General features: G+C 43.2%; 1 protein-coding gene across 3 annotated transcripts in view; it reads left to right on the top strand.

Annotated features, from left to right (window-relative positions):
- LOC144147096 (uncharacterized) overlaps positions 1–21,418 on the top strand; it is a 393,394-nt gene that overhangs the window by 183,247 nt on the left and 188,729 nt on the right. For all 3 annotated transcript variants that reach the window (XM_077679154.1, XM_077679153.1, XM_077679155.1), the window contains 2 exons: positions 16,594–16,652; positions 20,199–20,270. In XM_077679154.1, coding sequence (XP_077535280.1) covers positions 16,594–16,652; positions 20,199–20,270 — 131 coding nt within the window. The remainder of the gene's footprint in view (positions 1–16,593; positions 16,653–20,198; positions 20,271–21,418) is intronic.

Genomic DNA, 21,418 nt, shown 5'->3' with positions numbered 1-21,418 from the left:
CGAGTTGTGCGAACGTGAAACTTCTGACTTGACGAGAACAATGACCGAAAGCTTAAAACAAAAATTTAACACATAGATGCATTTTGCGGAGGACCTTCGAGTAGTCGGAACTATAAACCAAACCGTCATTTACTGATGAAGATAAAAAAGTATTCGCCAGAAGCAGGGATTCAGTGCCCTTTTGAACCCGTTTGCCGACGTCTTTCTCACGTAGCCTGTAAAGCGAGTTGTGCAAATGTAAAACTTCTGAGTTTAGGTGACCAGTGGCCAAAAGATTAAAATAAAAATTTAACACATAGATTCATTTTGCGAAAGAACTTCGAGTAGTCGGAACTATAAACCAAACCGTCATTTACTGATGAAGCTCAAAAAGTATTAGCGAGAAGCAGGGATTCAGCACCGTTTGCACACTTTTGCCGACATCTTTCTCATGTAGACTGTAAAGCAAGTTGTGCAAATGTTAAACTTCTGACTTTAAGTGACCAATGACCATAAGCTTAAAATGAACATTTATTGCACATATGCATTTAGCGAAGCACCCTCGAGCAGCTGAAACTGAAAACCAAAACTGTCATTTACTAATCAAGCTCAATAACTATTAGCGAGAAGCAAGGATTCAGCACCGCTTGCGCACTATTGCCGACGTCTTTCTCACGTAGCCTGCAAAGCGAGTTGTGCCAACGGAAAACTTCTTACTTGACGACATCAATGACCGAAAGTTTAAAATAAAAATTTATTACATAGATGCATTTAGCAAAGGACCTTCGAGTAGTCGGAACTATAAACCAAACCGTCATTTACTAATCAAGCTCAAAAAATATTAGCGAGAAGCAGGGATTCAGTGCCCTTTTGCATCCGTTTTCCGACGTCTTTCTCACGTAGCCTGTAAAGCAAGGTGTGCGAATGTGAAACTTCTGACTTGACGTGACCAATGGCCGAAAGATTAAAATGAACATTTTATTTACAACTCGCCCAAGGAGAGTATTACAGGGGTGGGCAACATGTCATTGCTCATCAACGTCCTATATATATATATATATATATAATATATATATATATATATATATATATATATATATATATATATATATATATATATATATATAAAATTACACAAAGAGAGCACATAATGTTAACAATAGAAGCATAGCATTAGTATATTCTTACATAATACGTACAGGAACGCCCATGGATATCAACCATCAGAAGATCTCAAGATAAGAAAAACACACGGCGTACAAAGCATCAAGTTGGACTCAAAACACAGAGAAAAAAAAGTGTAGGCAAATGCTTTCCATGGACAAACGGAACCAGCAGGATTGCATGGCAAAATGAATTTAATTACTGATATTCATATCTCATTCTAGGCTAATACACCATGTTCAGTTAGTATCATATATTTTACTAGTGTTGGTGACTGTGTTACGATTGCGTTCAGTGCATTCCATTCACGAATTGCACGCGGCAAGAAAGAATAGCGAAAAGTATTATAATAAATACATATTTAACAAGCTCCCAAGCATGCCTTCTTCTAGTCGGTCTGGTATCACGCAATGTCAAGTAATGGTCAGGGTTTATGCGCAACGATCTGTGCAAAAGTTGGTATAAAAATTTGAGCCCAAAAAAGCTTTGCTCCACTTTCGAGGGTAGCTAGACCAGCACGCTGTAGCAGAGCGGTAGGGGAGTCAGTGCGTCCGTATCTATTGAAGATAATGCGGACGGCTTTGCGCTGTACCCTTTCCAATTTGGCGATATATTTCGCAGTGTACGGGAACCACACAATATTCGCGTATTCTAAAACTGGGTGGACAAAAGTGACGTATGCGAGAAGTTTTTTTCATGCGTAGAATAGGACAAGGCTAGTTTAATGAAGAATAGTTTGTTCCTTGCTTTATTTGACACTTTACGCATGTGCTCTGTCCAGCTGAGGTCAGAAGGTATTATAAGTCTTAAGTATTTATATTGGGTGACACTTCGAAGCGGCACATTGTTAAAATGGTATGAAAAATCTAGCTTAGGCGCTTTATTTGTAACGGACATGAATATGGTTTTGTCTACGTTGATTGTCATTTGCCAATCTGCGCACCATTGACCTATTTTTTTAAGGCATTATTTAATTTCACCTGGTCATCACGGTTTTGTACTTTATTATAGATAATGCAATCATCTGCAAAAACCGTAAGTTTCACGTCAGCATAGTTACATATGTCATTTATGATGATTAGGAACAAAACTGTAGCTAATACCGATCCCTGGGGAACGCCCGAGAGCACTGGAGCAAAGTCGGAAGAGTGAGAGCCATACTACACGAATTGGAGGCGGTCAGTTAAGTAATTCTTAGTCCATTGGTAAATCGGGCCATCACTTAACATGTATTTAGGTTAAGGAATAGTTTAGTATGTGAGACACGGTCGAATGCCTTCGAAAAATCGAGGAAAATGACATCGGTTTGAATGCGCTCATTTATGCCAAGGGCCAGGTATTGCAGTGTTTCGACAAGTTGTGTAACTGTAGATAGTCCTGATCTAAAGCCATGCTGATTCATGTGCAGAATATTGTTCGACTCAATAAAACCTTTAAAAATTTTATTACGATATGTTCGAGAATTTTGCTGCAAGTACAGGTGATAGAAATTGGCCGGTAATTAGAAGGAGACGCAGCGTTACCTGATCTGGGTACGGGAGTAATTTTAGAAATTTTCGAATCCGCAGGAAGACAGCAGTCTTTCAAAGATTTGGAATATATGAGATAAAGATATTTGCTCACAGGTTCCGCGTACCGTTTCAAAAAACTGTTGGGAATCAAGTCTGGACCGCCACGTTTCTTTTCTTTGATACCTAAAAGAAGCAAAAGAATACCGGGCTCCGGTATGGTAGGCGTGCCTATTAATTGGATGTCCTGATTGTAAAAGGATGGATTAATTTTCGCAAAACTTTTGTCAGTTGTGTAAACCTACCGAAAATAGAAACTGAAATCTTCGGCTCTAGCATGATCTAAACCATCTGGTGAAACTGGTTGAGTCGGCTTTCTTTTCATATACTGCCAGAATTTATGGGGCGCGTTCCTAATGAACTCATGCAATATAGAGCCAAAAATCTTCTTTTTAGCGTTACGCACTTGTTCCTTAAGTGATCTAGTAAGAGAATTAAGTTGAGAACGATTGCCTGAAACATTCATTTGCTTGTTAGTTTTTCGTAACGTCTTGATTTTACGCTTGGTTTGAATTATTTGACGCGTAATCCCTGGATTGCGTTTTTGGATTGTTTTGGACATAGTTGGGACAAAATTACGCATACAGTGCATGGCATGAAACTTGAATTTCAACCAAACCGCTTCAATATTAGAACAATCATCACTACAAAAATCATGGAATTCAGAGTACTCGTGGGCAAGGTATGTCATAATAGCCGCATCGTTGGCTTTGTTAAAGGCGGGTATTTGCTTTGATTGACCACGGGATGTAGGTGGATTAGTGAATGGCAATGTGCATAAGACCATTTCGTGGTCGGATAATCCTTCAAGAATATCTACTCGCGACTCATTTAAAGAAAGACTGTTACTAACAAAGACAAGGTCTAACATTGAAGATGACGTTCCCTGTACACGAGTAGGGGTGGAGACAAGCTGCTCAAGAATAAAACCAAGCATGATGTCCAGCAGGATGCTTTGAGCTTTTGTTTCAGGGGCAATGGAACTCCCGTCAATCTCAGGAAGGTTGAAATCACCGGCCAGTACAATCGAGCCCCCGCGCACATGCGATTGCATGTAATAGAATAATGACTCAAGATGCACACTTTGCGCATTCGGAGGCCTGTAAAACACGCCCATTTTAGGGATCCTATCGTGAAGATGCACGTCGCACCACAGCGCCTCAGTATCTTTTATGTCGGGCATGGTAGAAAAATGAATCCCTTCCTTAAAAAGCAGCGCAACGCCCCCACCACGTGATTCCCTGTCCTTACACAGTATCGCATATCCTGGGGGCACAACTTCGTGATCAGATATACCGGAATGCAGCCACGTTTCTGTGATGCTAACGATATCAGGTGCATGTGCCAGGAGGACTGCTTCCAGTTGGACAAATTTGTTGATGAGACTGCGAGCATTTACATTGATTAATGTTGCTGACTTCTGCTTCTCGTGATACGTGGTTCGCTAGGAATATTTTTTTTCTTTGCCGTCTCCTTGACCTTTTTTTGGTACTTCTACCATTTTGTTGCTGCTTTCATCCCAAGAAAAAAATCTTCCGTCAATTTTAACCTTATCATACACTAGATAAACTTTTTCCTGTCTGTCTCGATTTTCCTTCGTGTGAGCCCACAGTTTCCTTATAATTTCTCGAATAGGCTGGGAAAAATCCTCACCGACGGAAATTTCGGAGGCTTTGAGTTTTGGGCAGTTTTTCATGATGTTATCTTTGTCTCGGTAGTCTGCAAGCTTTAGTATGACAGGCCTACACTTTCGGTCATCCCCATGATTTGGCCTACCAAGAAAAATGAATAAGTTCAACTCCCGATATCATCACAACAAAAATATCCCCGAAAATTTTCTTAACTACAGCTGTTTCAAGTACTTCAGTCGAATCATTTTCTTGCTCCTGGACACCATAAACGATCAAATTAGAACGGCGGCTTCTATTTTCGAGGTCATCCAGCTTTTCGGCCATAATTTTCATAGTACATTCAAGTTCAACTACTCTGTTGACACAGTCAGTCACTTTAGTCTCAAGGCTGGCAATTTTCTCTAACCTATTATCAATCGCATTGGGTTTTTCGTTTGTTTCTGTTCGGCCACATTTTATTTCTTGTATGTCTTTCGCGATTAGCTTCAGATGAGTGACGAGCTCTATGAGAGTAGGTCCCGGTTTAGACTCGACATCTCCAACAAGAATCAACGAGGACCGCATAGATGCACAAAAATTGCCAACCAAGTCGCATAGAGGCCGGGGGCACGGCAGCAAAATAAGAAATACATCATCACTGCGAAAACATTTTCCAAAATTTTTTCTCACCTGGATACAAATCAGGAACGGATTTACTAATCAAGCTCAAAAGTATTAGTGAGAAGCAGGGATTCAGCGCGGTTTGCACACGTTTACCCACGTCTTTCTCACGTAGCCTGTTAAGCGAGTTGTGCAAACGTGAAAATTCATACCTTATGAGAACAATGGTCAAAAGCTTAAAATAAAAATTTCATAAATAGATGCATATAGCGAAGAAACATCGAGTAGACGGAACTGAAAACCTAACCGTCATTTTCTAATTAAGCTCAAAAAGAATTAGCGAGAAGCAGGGATTCCGCGCCGTTTGCACCCCTTTGCCGACATCTTTCTCACGTAACCTGTAAAGGGAGTTGTGCGAACGTGAAACTTCTTACTTGACGCGACCAATTGCCGAAAGCTTAAAATGAACATTTATGACATAGAGGCATTAAGCGAAGGATCTTCGAGTAGCGGGATCTGAAAACCAAACCGAAAGCTTAAAATGAAAATTGATTACAAAGATGCATTTCGCGAAAGGACTTCTAGTAGTCGGAACTGAAAACCAAACCGTCTTTACTAATCAAGCTCGAAAAGTGTTAGCGAGAAGAAGGGATTCAGCACCGTTTGCACACGTTTGCCGACGTCTTTCTCACTTCGCGTGTAAAGCGAGTTGTGCGAACGTGAATCTTGTGACTTGACGGGAGCAATGGCCGAAAGCTTAAAATGGACATTTATTACATAGATGATTTAGCGAAGGCCCTTCGAGTAGCCGGAGCTGAAAACCAAACCGTGATTTACTATTCAATCTCAAATAGTATCTGCGGAAAGCAGGGATTCAACGCGGTTAGCACACGTTTGCCGACATCTTTCTCACGTAGCCTGTAAAGCGAGTTGTGTGTACGTGAAACTTCTAGCTTAACGACACCAATGGCCGAAAGCTTAAAATGGACAGTTATTACATAGATGCATTTAACGAAGGCACTTCGAGTAGCCTGAACTGAAAACGAAATCGTCGTTCTCTGATCAATCTCAAAAACTATCTGCGAGAAGCAGGGATTCTACGCCGTTAGCACACGTTTAACGACGTCGTTCTCACCTAGACTAAAAAGCAACTTGTGCGAACTTGAAAATTCTGACTTGACGTGACCAATGGCCGAAAGCTTAAAATGGACATTTATTGCATAGTTGCATTTAGTGAAGGCCCTTCGAGTAGCCGGAAGTGAAAACCAAACCGTCATTTTCTTATCAATCTCAAAAAGTATCTCCTAAAAGCAGGGATTCTACGCCGTTAGCACACGTTTGGCGACGTCTTTCTCACGTTGCCTGCAAAGGGAGTTGTTCGAACGTAAATCTTGTGACTTGACGAGACCAATGGCCGAAAGCTGAAATTTTTTTTAAATAGATGCTTTTAGCAAAGGAACTTCGAGTTGTCGGAACTGAAAACCAAACCGTGATTTACTAATCAAGCTCATGAAGTATTAGCGAGAAGCAGAGATTCAGCACCGCTTGCACACTTTTTCCGACGTCTTTCTCAAGTAGCCTATAAAACGAGTTGTGTGAACGTGATACTCCGGACTTGACGAGACCAATTGCCAAAAGCTTAAAATGACCATTTATGACATAGATGCATTTAACGAAGATCATTCGAGTAGTCGGAACTCAAAACCAAACCGTCATTTACTATTCAAGCTCAAAAAGTATTAGCGTGAAGCAGGAGTTCAGCGCTGTTTGCACACGCTTACCGACGTCTTTCTCTGGAAGCCTGTAAAGCGAGTTGTGCGAACATGAATCTTCTTCCTTTACGAGACCAATGGCCGAAAGCTTAAAATAAAAATTTATTACATAGATGCATTTACGAAGGACCTTTGAGTAGTTGGAACTGAAAACCAAACCGTCATTTACTAATCAAGCTCAAATATATTAGCGAGAAGCAGGAATTAAGCGCCGTTGGCACACGTTTGCCGACGTCTTTCTCACGTAGCCTGTAAAGAGAGTTACATGAAATTTCTTATTTCAAGTGACCAATGGCCGAAAGCTTAAAATATAAATATATTACATAGATGCATTTAGTGAAGAACATTCGAGTAGTTGGAACTGAAAACCAAACCGTCAGTTACTAATCAAGCTAAATGTATTAGCGAGAAGCAGTGATTAAGTGCCGTTTGCTCCCGTTTGCCGACGTCTTTCTTAAGTATCCTATAAAGTGAGTTGTGTGAAGGTGATACTTTGGACTTGACGAAACCAATTGCCGAAAGCTTATTATAAAAATTTATTACATAGATGCATTTAGCGAAGGACCTTCGAGTAGCCGGATCTGAAAACCAAACTGAAAGCTTAAAATGAAAATTTATTACAAAGATGCATTTAGCGAAACAACTTCTAGTACTCGGAACTGAAAACCAAACCGTCTTTACTAATCAAGCTCAAAAAGTGTTATCGAGAAGCAGGGATTTAGCACAGTTTGCACACGTTTGCCGGCCTCTTTCTCAAGTATCCTATAAAGCGAGTTGTGTGAGGTGATACTTCGAATTTGACGAAACCAATTGCCGAAAGCTTAATATAAAAATTTATTACATAGATGCATTTAGCGCAGGACGTTCGAGACGTCGGAATTGAAAACATAACTGTCATTTAGTAATCAAACTCAAAAGTGTTAGCGAGAAGCAGCGATTGAGTTCGGTTTGCACACATTTGCCGACATCTTTCTCACGAAGCGTGTGAAGCGAGTTGTGCGAACGGAAAATTTATACCTGACGACACCAATGGCCAAAAGCCTAAAAAAATTTGATAAATAGATGCACGTAGCGAAGAAACTTCGAGTAGCCGGAAGTGAAAACTAAACAGTCATATTCTAATCAAGGTCAAAAAGTATCAGCGAGAAGCAGGGATTCAGCGCCGTTTGGACCCGTTTGCCGACGTCTTTCTCACATACCCTGTAAAGCGAGTTTCGCGAACGTGAAACTCCTGACTTGACGTGTTCAATGGCCCAAAGCTTAAAATGAACATTTATTACATAGATGCCTTTAGCGAAGGACCTTCGAGTAGCCGGATCTGAAAACCAAACAGAAAGCTTAAGATGAAAATTTATTACAAAGATGAATTTAGCGAACGACCTTCGAGCAGTCGGAACTCAAAACCAAACAGTCTTTACTAATCAAGCTCAAAAAGTGTTAGCGAGAAGCAGGGATTCACCACCGTTTGCACACGTTTGCCGACGTCTTTCTCACGTCGCCTGTAAAGCGAGTTGTGCGAACGTGAATCTTGTGACTTGACGAGAGCAATGGCCGAAAGCTTAAAACATTTTTTTAAATAAATGCTTTTAGCGAAGGAACTTCGAGTAGTTGGAACTGAAAACCAAACCGTCATTTACTAATCCATCTCAAAAAGTATTATCGAGAAGCAGGAATTCAGCGCTGTTGGCACACGTTTACCGACGTCTTTCTCACGTCGCCTGTAAAGCGAGTTGTGCAAACGTGAATCTTGTGACTTGACGAGAGCAATGGCCGAAAGCTTAAAACATTTTTTTAAATAAATGCTTTTAGCGAAGGAACTTCGAGTAGTTGGAACTGAAAACCAAACCATCATTTACTAATCCATCTCAAAAAGTATTATCGAGAAGCAGGAATTCAGCGCCGTTGGCACACGTTTGCCGACGTCTTTCTCACGTCGCCTGTAAAGCGAGTTGTGCAGACGTGAATCTTGTGACTTGACGAGAGCAATGGCCGAAAGCTTAAAACATTTTTTTAAATAAATGCTTTTAGCGAAGGAACTTCGAGTAGTTGGAACTGAAAACCAAACCGTCATTTACTAATCCATCTCAAAAAGTATTATCGAGAAGCAGGAATTCAGCGCCGTTGGCACACGTTTGCCGACGTCTTTCTCACGTCGCCTGTAAAGCGAGTTGTGCAAACGTGAATCTTGTGACTTGACGAGAGCAATGGCCGAAAGCTTAAAACATTTTTTTAAATAAATGCTTTTAGCGAAGGAACTTCGAGTAGTTGGAACTGAAAACCAAACCGTCATTTACTAATCCATCTCAAAAAGTATTATCGAGAAGCAGGAATTCAGCGCCGTTGGCACACGTTTGCCGACGTCTTTCTCACGTCGCCTGTAAAGCGAGTTGTGCAAACGTGAATCTTGTGACTTGACGAGAGCAATGGCCGAAAGCTTAAAACATTTTTTTAAATAAATGCTTTTAGCGAAGGAACTTCGAGTAGTTGGAACTGAAAACCAAACCGTCATTTACTAATCCATCTCAAAAAGTATTATCGAGAAGCAGGAATTCAGCGCCGTTGGCACACGTTTGCCGACGTCTTTCTCACGTCGCCTGTAAAGCGAGTTGTGCAAACGTGAATCTTGTGACTTGACGAGAGCAATGGCCGAAAGTTTAAAACATTTTTTTAAATAAATGCTTTTAGCGAAGGAACTTCGAGTAGTTGGAACTGAAAACCAAACCGTCATTTACTAATCCATCTCAAAAAGTATTATCGAGAAGCAGGAATTCAGCGCCGTTGGCACACGTTTGCCGACGTCTTTCTCACGTCGCCTGTAAAGCGAGTTGTGCAAACGTGAATCTTGTGACTTGACGAGAGCAATGGCCGAAAGCTTAAAACATTTTTTTAAATAAATGCTTTTAGCGAAGGAACTTCGAGTAGTTGGAACTGAAAACCAAACCGTCATTTACTAATCCATCTCAAAAAGTATTATCGAGAAGCAGGAATTCAGCGCCGTTGGCACACGTTTGCCGACGTCTTTCTCACGTCGCCTGTAAAGCGAGTTGTGCAAACGTGAATCTTGTGACTTGACGAGAGCAATGGCCGAAAGCTTAAAACATTTTTTTAAATAAATGCTTTTAGCGAAGGAACTTCGAGTAGTTGGAACTGAAAACCAAACCGTCATTTACTAATCCATCTCAAAAAGTATTATCGAGAAGCAGGAATTCAGCGCCGTTGGCACACGTTTGCCGACGTCTTTCTCACGTCGCCTGTAAAGCGAGTTGTGCAAACGTGAATCTTGTGACTTGACGAGAGCAATGGCCGAAAGCTTAAAACATTTTTTTAAATAAATGCTTTTAGCGAAGTACCTTCGAGTCGTCAGAGCTAAAAACCAATCCGTCATTTACTAATCAAGCTCAAGTCGAGAAACAGGGATTCAGCGCCGTTTGCACACGTTAGCCGACGTCATTCTCAGGTAGCCTGTATAGTGAGTTGTGCGAACGTGAAATTTCTTAAATTACGAGACCAATGGCCAAAAGCTTAAAATGGACATTTGTTACATAGATGCATTCAGCAAAGGACCTTCGAGTAGCCGTAACTGAAAACCAAACCGTGATTTACTAATCAATCTCAAAAAGTATCAGCGAGAAGCCGGGATTCAACGCCGTTAGCAGACGTTTGCCAACATCTTTCTCACGTACCCTTTAAAGCGAGTTGTGTGAATGTGAAACTTCTACCTTGACGAGACCAATCGCCGAAAGCTTAAAATGAACATTTATTACATAGATGCATTTAGCGAAGGACCTTCGAGTAGCCGGATCTGAAAACGAAACCGAAAGCTTAAAATGAAAATTAATTAAAGATACATTTAGCGAAAGAACTTCGAGTAGTCGGAACTGAAAACCAAACAGTCTTTACTAATCAAGCTCAAAAAGTGTTAGCGAGACGCAGGGATTCAGCACCGTTTGAACACGTTTGCCGACGTCTTTCTCACGTCGCCTGTAAAGCGAGTTGTGCGAACTTGAGTCTTGTGACTTGACGAGACCAATGAACGAAAGCCTAAAAAATTTTTACATAGATGCTTTTAGCGAAGGAGCTTCGAGTAGTCGGAACTGAAAACCAAACCGTGATTTACTAATCAAGCTCATGAAGTACTAGCGAGAAGCAGGGATTCAGCACCGCTTGCACACTTTTGCTGACGTCTTTCTCAAGGAGACTATAAATCGATTTGTGTGAATGTGATACTTCGGACATGACAAAACCAATGGCCGAAAGGATAATATAAAAATTTATTACAAAGATGCACTTAGCGAAGGACATTCAAGACGTCAGAACTGAAAACCAAACGGTCATTTACTAATCAAGCTCGAAAAGTGTTAGCGTGAAGCAGGAATTCAGCGCCGTTTGCACACGCTTGCCGACGTCTTTCTCACGTAGCCTGTAAAGCAAGTCGTGCGATAGTGGAACTTCTGACCTTACGAAACAAATGGCCGAAAGGTTAAATTTAAAATTTATTACATAGATGCATTAGGCGAAGGACCTTCTAATAGTCGGAACCGAACACCAAACCGTCACTTACTAATCAAGCTCAAAAAGTATTAGAGATGAGCAGCGATACAGAGCCGTTTACATACGTTTGCCGACGTTTTTCTCAGGTAGCCTGTAAAGCGAGTGTGGCCAACGTGAAACTTCTGACATGACGAGACCAATGGCCGAAAGCTTAAAATTAAAATTTAATACATAGATGCATTAACGAACGACCTTCGAGTAGTTGGAGCTGAAAACCCAACCGTCATTTACTAATCAAGCACAAAAAGTACTAGCGTGAAGCAGGGATTAAGCGCCGTTTGCACAGCCTTGTTGACGTCTTTCTCACATAGCCTGTGAATCGACTTGTCCGAAAGTGAAAAATCTGACTTGAAGAGACCAATCGCCGAAAGCTTAAAATGAAAATTTATTACATAGATGCATTTAGCGAGGGACCTTCGACTCGGCGGAGCTGAAAACCAAACCGTCGTTTACTAATCAATCTCAAAAAGTATCTGCGGAAAACAGGGATTCAGCGTGGTTAGCACACGTTTGCCGACATCTTTCTCACGTAGCCTGTAAAGCGAGTTGTGTGAACGTGAAACTTCTAACTTGACGAGAGCAATGGCCGAAAGTATAAAATGGACAGTTATTACATAAATGCATTTAGCGAAGGCCCTTCGAGTAGCCTGAACTGAAAACGAAATCATCGTTCTCTAATCAATCTCAAAAAGTATCTGCGAGAAGCAGGGATTCTACGCCGTTAGCACACGTTTGCCGACGTCGTTCTCACGTAGACTAAAAAGCAACTTGTGCGAACTTGAAACTTCTGACTTGACGTGACCAATGGCCGAAAGCTTAAAATGAACATTTATTACATAGTTGCATTTAGCGAAGGCCCTTCGAGTTGCCGGAACTGAAAACGAAACCGTCATTTTCTAATCAATCTCAAAAAGTATCTGCGAGAAGCAGGGATTCTACGCCGTTAGCACACGTTTGCCGACGTATTTCTCACGTAGACTAAAAAGCAACTTGTGCGAACTTGAAACTTCTGACTTGACGGGACCAATGGCCGAAAGCTTAAAATGGACATTTCTTACATAGTTGCATTTAGCGAAGGCCCTTCGAGTAGCCGGAACTGAAAACCAAACCGTCATTTTCGTATCAATCTCAAAAAGTATCTCCGAAAAGCAGGGATTCTACGCCGTTAGCACACGTTTGCCGACGTCTTTCTCACGTAGACTGTAAAGCGACTAGTGCGAACTTGAAACTTCTGACTTGACGGGACCAATGGCCGAAAGCTTAAAATGGACATTTATTACATAGATGATTTAGCGAAGGCCCTTCGAGTAGCCGGAGCTGAAAACCAAACCGTGATTCACTATTCAATCTCAAATAGTATCTGCGAGAAGCAGGGATTCTACGCCGTTAGCACACGTTTGCCGACATCTTTCTCACGTGTCCTGTAAAGCGAGTTGTGTGTACGTGAAACTTCTAGCTGGACGACACCAATGGCCGAAAGCTTAAAATGGACAGTTATTACATAGATGCATTTAACGAAGGCACTTCGAGTAGCCTGAACTGAAAACGAAATCGTCGTTCTCTGATCAATCTCAAAAACTATCTGCGAGAAGCAGGGATTCTACGCCGTTAGCACACGTTTGCCGACGTCGTTCTCACCTAGACTAAAAAGCAACCTGTGCGAACTTGAAACTTCTGACTTGACGTGACCAATGGCCGAAAGCTTAAAATGGACATTTATTACATAGTTGCATTTAGTGAAGGCCCTTCGAGTAGCCGGAAGTGAAAACCAAACCGTCATTTTCTTATCAATCTCAAAAAGTATCTCCAAAAAGCAGGGATTCTACGCCGTTAGCACACGTTTGCCGACGTCTTTCTTATGTAGACTGTAAAGCGACTTCTGCTAACTTGAAACTTCTGACTTGACTATACCAATGAGCGAAAGGTTCAAATGAAGATTTATTACATAGATGATTTTGCGAAGGACGTTTGAGTAGCCAGAGCCGAAAACCAAGCCGTGATTTACTAATCAATCTCAAAAAGTATCCGCGGAAAGCAGGGATTCAACGCGGTTAGCACACGTTTGCCGACATCTTTCTCACGTAGCCTGTAAAGCGAGTTCTGCGAACTTGAAACTTCTGACTTGACGTGACCAATGACCGAAAGCTTAAAATGGACATTTATTACATAGATGCATTTAGCTAATGCCCTTCGAGTAGCGGGAACTGAAAACCAAACCGTCATTTTCTAATCAATCTCAAAAAGTATCTGCGAGAAGCATGGATTCTAAGCCATTAGCGCACGTTTGCCGACGTCGTTCTCACGTAGACTGTAAAGCGAGTTTTGCGAACGTGAAACTTCTGACTTGACGACACCAATGGCCGAAAGGTTCAAATGAACATTTATTGCATATATGATTTTGCGAAGGACCTTCGAGTAGCCGGAACTGAAAACGAAACCGTGGTTTACTAATCAATCTCAAAAAGTATCTGCGAGAAGCAGGGATTCTACGCCGTTAGCACACGTTTGCCGACGTCGTCCTCACGCAGACTGTAAAGCGAGTTGTATGAACGTGAAACTTCTAACTTGAGGAGACCAATGCCAAAAGCTTAAAATTGACATTTAATACATAGATGCATTTTGCGAAGGACCTTCGAGTAGCCAGAACTGAAAATGAAACCGTCATTTTCTAATCAATCTCAAAACGTATCTGCGGGAGCAGGGATTCTACGCCATTACCACACGTTGGCCGACGTCGTTCTCACGTAGACTGTAAAGCGAGTTTTGCGAACGTGAAACTTCTGACTTGACGAGACCAATGGCCGAAAGGTTCAAATGAACATTTATTACATAGATGATTTTGCGAAGGACCTTCGAGTAGCTGGAACTGAAAACGAAACCGTGGTTTACTAATCAATCTCAAAAAGTATCTGCGAGAAGCAGGGATTCTACGCCGTTAGCACACATTTGCAGACGTCGTTTTCACGTAGACTGTAAAGTGAGTTTTGTGAACGTGAAATTTCTGACTTGACGAGACCAATGGCCGAAAGGTTCAAATGAACATTTATTACATAGATGATTTTGCGAAAGACCTTTGAGTAGCCGGAGCTGAAAACCAAACCATGATTTACTAATCAATCTCAAAAAGTATCTGCGGAAAGCAGGGATTCAACGCGGTTAGCACACGTTTGCTGACATCTTTCTCACGTAGCCTGTGAAGCGTGTTGTGTGAATGTGAAACTTCTAACTTGAGGAGTGCAATGGCCAAAAGCCTAAAATTGACATTTATTACATAGACGCGTTTAGCGAAGGCCCTTCGAGTAGCCGGAACGGAAAACCAAACCGTCATTTTCTAATCAATCTCAAAAAGTATCAGGGAGAAGCAGGGATTAAACGCCGTTAGCACACGTTTGCCGACGTCTTTCTCAGGTAGGTTGCAAAGCGAATTGTGCCAACGTGAAACTTCTGAGTTGAAGAGACCAATGGCCGAAAGCTCAAAATAAAAAAATTATTACAATGATGCTTTCACCGAACGACCTTCGAGTAGACCGAACTGAAAACCAAACCGTCGTTTACTTATCATGCTCGAAAGTGTTAGCGAGAAGCAGGGATTCAGCGCTGTTTGCACCCGTTTGCCGACGTCTTTCTCACGTAGCCTTCAAAGCGAGTTCTGCGAATGTGAAACTTCTTACTTGACGTGACTAATGGCTGACAGCTTAAAATGAACATTTATTACATAGATGTATTTAGCGAAGCACCTTCGAGTAGTCGGAACTGAAAACCAAAACTGTCATTTACTAATCAAGCTCGAAAACAGTGGAACGGCGAACAAGATCTGGCCGCGCCGCCACGCGCAGTGTCAACACCTAAATATTCTTACACCATGCTACATACCCTTAGACCACAGGATGCCCAACAAAGTGTTTCCCTCTTTCTCTGTCTGTCTCATTGATGGTGGGTCGTTCCGCCGTGGGGTTTGACCGCAGCGACGCGTAGTGATGTGTGCAGTCGGTATAGATTCGTACGGCGGGTACATTTTATTCCAGCCGCCTCAGATCGCGGTAAGAGCTGACCGACGCTGGCTATATGGGGATTACATTTGGCGCTACCGGACGGAGCGCTCAATCACGACCGGGCACTTTTAAATGCAGAGCATTTCAGTAACTCACGATGTCAACAGCGGTGACGTCCGTAGACGTAGTCCGCACCCCTCCCTCTACACTGTCTAAAAAAATACTATCCGGCGCTTGGTTTCGATCCCTCGACCCTGCGGGCGGAACGCAAGTTACATGGTGCTCTACCTACTGCGCCACGAAGCCGACACAGAATGTGAGGCTACGAACGCGCCTTATATCCTTGACTCATTCAAATTACTGCTGACGAGCGCTGTCTCGTCAGCAGTTGCCACAAGTGCAACAACATTAACGTAACCCAAACTACTTACCGTCGTGCGCCCCCGGAAATGTTCTGCATTTGATCGTGCCCCTCGCGAGGGGGATGTTTCACTGCGTCGCCATGCGAACAGTTTGCCACGCTTTAGTTTCAGTTCCGTATCTCCCCGCCGCGGCCGTGGAGAGAAGGCGGCCGGCCGCGACTCTCGCCACCGCGGCGCTGCGGTGGCGAGTTGCGCTAGGAAAGCGAGCGTCGCCTGCTAGCGGGGAGCGGAAGGCGTTCCGCTCGGCATTTCCGCTCTTCGCCACTTCTTTTTTCGGCACTGTGGCTCCCATTGTAGCCGGCTGATAGGGGCAGATCGCTATCTATAAAGCCGGGCGTCGTTGTGGTAATCACGCGAGTGTAAAAAGAACACGCGAACTGATGGGCGCCTTTTTATATTTTATGTGCTCAACGGTTATAAAAAAGGGTGGTAAAACTTACTGACGGAACACTAACCAGGTTCTTGTCACAGCACCCTTTTGGGTACTTAGTAGCCGGAGGTACGAAATGTTTCAAAAGTAAGATTTGCTAATTCAAATACGAACTAAGCACCATACCTACAGTAGGAATATCCTTGTGTATAAAACTAGCCTTAGCTACATGAATTTACTAACTAGCAACGTATAACCTACTAAAGAGCGCGAGCTTAATCTAGTGTGTACACACAAAACGTTTTTACACCCTTTTGGTGGGGAACGACAAAAAAACAAATTTCTTCCTCCTTCAATATGCTGTCCCTGTAATATTGTTTGATAGGAAAAGGGTGAAACTTGGCGGTTACTCTGAAGTTGCGAGAAACTGCGAGGGGCGGTACCGTTCACTTTTGCAGTGTTGAAATGTGCCAGCTGCTCTGCTGAATGGGTTCGTGATCTCATTGGGAGAGGTCCTGAAGTTTGCCTCTTTGTGTCTGTGCAGAGGGTGACTCCGCAGTCCTACAACAACCGCAGTCTTCCGAACCTGCCCAAGTACAAGAGGTGCGTCCGCTGCCTTCCCTCGGGGAGGGAGGGGGCCACGCTACACAGCTCTTTCAAGCGCATTTGATATTGCAGTCGTTGGCTATTCCGAAGGCTTTTTTCCGCCATATTCTATTGAAATGATGTGCTGATATTGCTGGAAAAACGGGGAGCCTCTTCAGTTGTAACCTTTTCTTACAGACTTCAGCTACTCCATAATTCAGGGTGTCGAAACGGAACTGAACCGAACCAAAATCCGAAACAGAAGTAGTGTTTTTGCGGGAACTGAACCCCAACCCGAATTCTTATTTCTTGAGGACGCTGTACCCGAGCCGCAACTAAACCAAAATATAACGGTTACCGGTTCACGAAAAAATGGTTCCAACATCCGCTGTCCATAACGCCGGGCAACGCGATTTTTTGCTTTTATCTTTCGCAACATCAGTTTCGTAATTTGTAACGCACTTTTCTTTTCGAATAAGTCAAAACACTCACCTCTCTCTTCGTCGTTACAACATGAGGAGAGGTACGCGCATCAACGTTGCAATGGTATGCTACCGCTGGTGCCGCGAGCATAACGCAAGGCTAGTCAACCACGTTTCGCACTCTCGGCCGTCTGCATGTGATATGAAACATTGATCTTGCGCTTCCCACACAGCGACTGTGTAAGGGCAATCGGGCCTCAAGATTGATACACATTAAAACGGTGAAGGCCCACAGGAAAATGGGCATACGTTTGGAATTCATACTTAGAAAAAAAGATTGTGCACCTGAAAAGTTGAAGTACTTGACAAATGTGATGTTCAAGAACGACGCGTTGGCGGAGCCTGTGGCTGCGGACCCCAAGGATGCGGGCTCTGTTTTTTCTGGTGTAGAGGAAAAAAAATTACATGTGTGGAGGTTTCGACGCACGCTAAATATTCCATGGAAGTTTAATTGTTTTACCGACTTTAAATATGCGTTGTGCATATAGCACTGTTCTGAATAGCTTCGGGATATCTAACAACAATTTTTCGGGAAGTGGGTTTCTACGGGAAAGCAGGAAAGGCTGGGCCTACAGCACGGTTTAAAGTTTTCCGCGCCGAGTTCCCACATAAATAATTTCTGCTCGGTTTTAACTGCTTTCGGCCATCCAAGAAGAAAAACACAAAACGTTAGATGTTGCTGTTGGCGTTCGTTTCATTCACTGACCCTTCACAACGAAACGTGACATCACCGCGAAGGCAGCGAGTGCTGTGGTGCCTGATATACACGACCGTGTTTCAAGACTCGTGGAGAGGCGAAGTTCCTTCTTTTGTAACGTATCGCAATAAGGATAATAGCTATACTAAACAACACTGTTAGCGTAGGGTATGCACTTCACTTCATCCTTCTGCAAGAAACTATTTTCATATCTTGCAGATACTGCGTGTTGTCTTGGAAGGGCAGGCCCGTTCTATTTGCCCAGAGCAAATACTTTCTGCTTGTTGTGGTATCTCGTCTTTTTCACTACTGCTTCGTTTTGGAAGATACCCATTCACTGACTAGTCTAACGTGCTACTGTGCTGCTTGTTGCGAAGACAGAGGGGGAGGTTAATAAGCATCTTCACAAAATAATTCTATCTCGTTATTCATACTTTCAATGACCTTTCCGATTTGCAATCGCATAAGCTGCTATAACACTCCCCAACTTAGCGGATGGAACAATGCCGATTGTAAGGCGGAAAAGAAGCGGATGTATTCATGGTGACAAAAACACTTGTAATAGCAGGTATCTCAAAATGCGTTCTAGTGATCAGAGGAATATACAGCGACTTAGCATTAGGTCTAACTCACTTTTGAGAGCATGTTGGGTCACAACCTCGAGGGGTACTGTTAACAAGTTACCCACCGTGGTGGCTTAGTGGTTAAGGCGTTGTGCTGTTGAGAACGAGGACACGGGTTCGATTTCTGGCCGCGGCGGTCGCTTTTCTGATGGAGGCGAAAAGCAAAAACGCCCATGTGTACGAGATTTTGGGGCACGTTAAAGATCCCCAGGTGGTCAAAATTAATCTGGTGCCTCGACTAAGCGCGGTTCATGGCCTGCATTGAGGCGCGTTAGATCCTACAATCAATCAGCTGCTAACAAGTTATCCCAGGTAGGCAAAAAATCGAATTCACAGGCACAATTGACATGACCACTGTAGGATTTCCCTTATGCTGAACAAAGTACACCACTAGTGTATAAACCCGTTAACTGCTAGCGTAGTAACATGACTCTGAATTACGCAGGCCTTCTCTATAGACTTAACTCGTATATAAACGTGACTCCTGCTAATGTACGTGGAAGACTGTGGAGTACACAGCCTTCTCTAGGGATTAACGTTAAGGGTGATTCCAGACGGAGGATTCAGATTTTAAAAAAGGAAGGAAGCAAGAGAAAAAACATTTAACAGACAGCATTCCCCTTGGGGGTTGCTTTAAGTAGTCCCTTGCACAACAAAGGGTTGTGCTTGGGAGCAGCTGGTAAATTGTCTCTACGTCATCTGGTTTGCCTAATATCGGGACTGACATTGTTTACGGTTGATTTTAAAGTTGGGCAACTTTTATTTAGAAAAGGTGGTTTTTGAATGCTGCCAAATTTTATTTAGTTTATGTGGTGGCTTTAAACAACGAAATTGGTTTTTCGCACTGAGCTAAAAATTTAACTCACCCAATCAAACCTGAACTCGACGGAAATAAAACCACTAGAATCGATTATTGATTTCGGTTCGAAACACTGCAATAATTGTTATACTTTGCATTGCGAAGCATGCATTGCATGGTATGGCGTGATCGTTTTTTTTGTGTGTGATTCGATCGGCGCACATTCTAAATCCTCGTATCTGAAAACGTGGAACAATAGAAGCTTAATTGCTGCAAGAGCAAGTGCTGGAATGTAACCTTAAGCTCTCAACTGTGACAACGGCAAGAAGAAATTGTACTGGATCATTAGCTGCAAAAAACTTAGTGAGCTTCTACGAGCAGGTTAGGTTGAAAGAACCGTATCACTAAGGCCTGTTTCTTGCTGCACAAGGCTGACAATATAGGTTTGTGAATGTGTTCACAATGCCTGGAGACCATGGCGGAAAGGTTAATTGTCTTACTGGGCAGCAGAAACTGCTAGGCAGCTGAAACTACATCTCAAAGATGAATCGCTCTTCTGGTCATGCCAGAAACTGTTCACAACCTCTGAGCTCGGAGATTCTTTGCTCGCGCGAGATACGGAATGGGGTAGTCTTTCAAACATGGGCACGTAATTTAAATGAACGTAATTGATGTACGCAATGAACGAAAGTGATTTATCCTCACCGAGCCTCTTGCTTACTAAATTCAGATTTTTACAGCGAGGCCAGGGATAGGTTTTGGCGCTGATATCAAGAAGTCATCAACGGGAAGGATTAGCATGCAAGGCTGATGTGATAGTAGTGCATAGACATCATTTGACTAGAGATGGCCGGATTGACTTGGATTGCAAGTGTCAATGAAGGCAGTTGTGCAGCAACAGCAGCTGCTGCGTTGAGACTGTGTTTCGTGGGGTAATTGGTTTCTCTGTGTTTTTGTGTGCAGTGGTGTGGACATGGATGACCAGCCGACCAACTTGAACGACTCGCACAGCTCTGTCTCCAGCATCTCCTCAAGGTGAGCCTCGCGCATCCTTCCTGCCCGCTCGCACCCTTCGCCATGCTACTGTGCAGGGCGATCATTTCGGTAATTGTGCCAGGTTATTTCCTGTGGTAGGGCTGAATGAATCAATTCTGAATCGGTGTTTCTTGGATCGGTTGCCAGCAGTTAGTGTTGCTGAGAGCCGAGGGTCGTCGTACCAAGCAAGCTCTGACAAACGAGCACTCAATCGACTCGCGCAACAAGCGCTGTTCTCCCTTGTCGTCGTAGGGAGTGTATTATGCGTGCTGTCAGGAACTAGGGTGCGAAGACAGGTGAGACGACGAAGAAGAGACTAAGTAGCGAGAAATTTCTAGTAGTTGGATGAGAAAAGAAGATGAAGGAGAAGGAATACGTAGAGCAGGTTGGAGGAGAGTTCATGGTTCGAGACGACAGGAGGAGGCAGAACCCGAGGTCTGGGAACCCGCAAGGCACCAGCGGCACTGCCCCATTGGCCTCCTCAAGCAGTCGACACGCATGCTCCCGGGCAACGGTGGCTCCATTCCGCCGGCCTCAGCAGCGGCTTCCACGGGTACACACGCACCAGCGGCTTCGTAGCACTGGCCCTGTCAGTATCCTCACGGCGCTGCGCTCAAGAAGCCACCTCAGCGACAACTGACATCCGACGGCCGCAACGATCCGGTGCAATGCAACAACAAAAAAGTTCGGAAGGAAAATGCCTTTAAGAAGGTATAGGGACCAACAGATAGAGTGTGAGGACAGTATTGTAGCTTAAGAACTGAAAGCCACTTGGGGGGGGGGGGCGGGGATCTTGTATTTAATGTGTTTCCAACCTTTTAATTGTCTACTTTTTTACCTTCACAACACCTTTACCACCTAAAGTATCGTCTCAACTTGATCCCTTTCTGTACGGAATTCATTCTTCTAACAAGGTGACGCCTTACACCGTGTATCCGCAATGGGCACTTGTACTCAAACTGTGCCAATATTCCCGTCGCGTTTGTAATCAACGCTACAACATTCCGCCCCAAGGGCAAAGGAGCCATCCTGGAGACTCAATCTTATAAGGTTACAAGGTCGTATTACTCTTTCACCGGGTGGTATAAACTAGCTCGCGTACATGTTGTTGACGGTCGGTTGCGTACGTAACTTGTTCGATGAAGGAA

Source organism: Haemaphysalis longicornis, unplaced genomic scaffold (assembly GCF_048455015.1).
Source record: "Haemaphysalis longicornis isolate Haplotype H1 unplaced genomic scaffold, Haemaphysalis longicornis Haplotype H1 scaffold_7, whole genome shotgun sequence".
Lineage (NCBI taxonomy): Eukaryota > Metazoa > Arthropoda > Arachnida > Ixodida > Ixodidae > Haemaphysalis > Haemaphysalis longicornis.
This window is presented reverse-complemented; position numbering and strand designations above follow the sequence as displayed.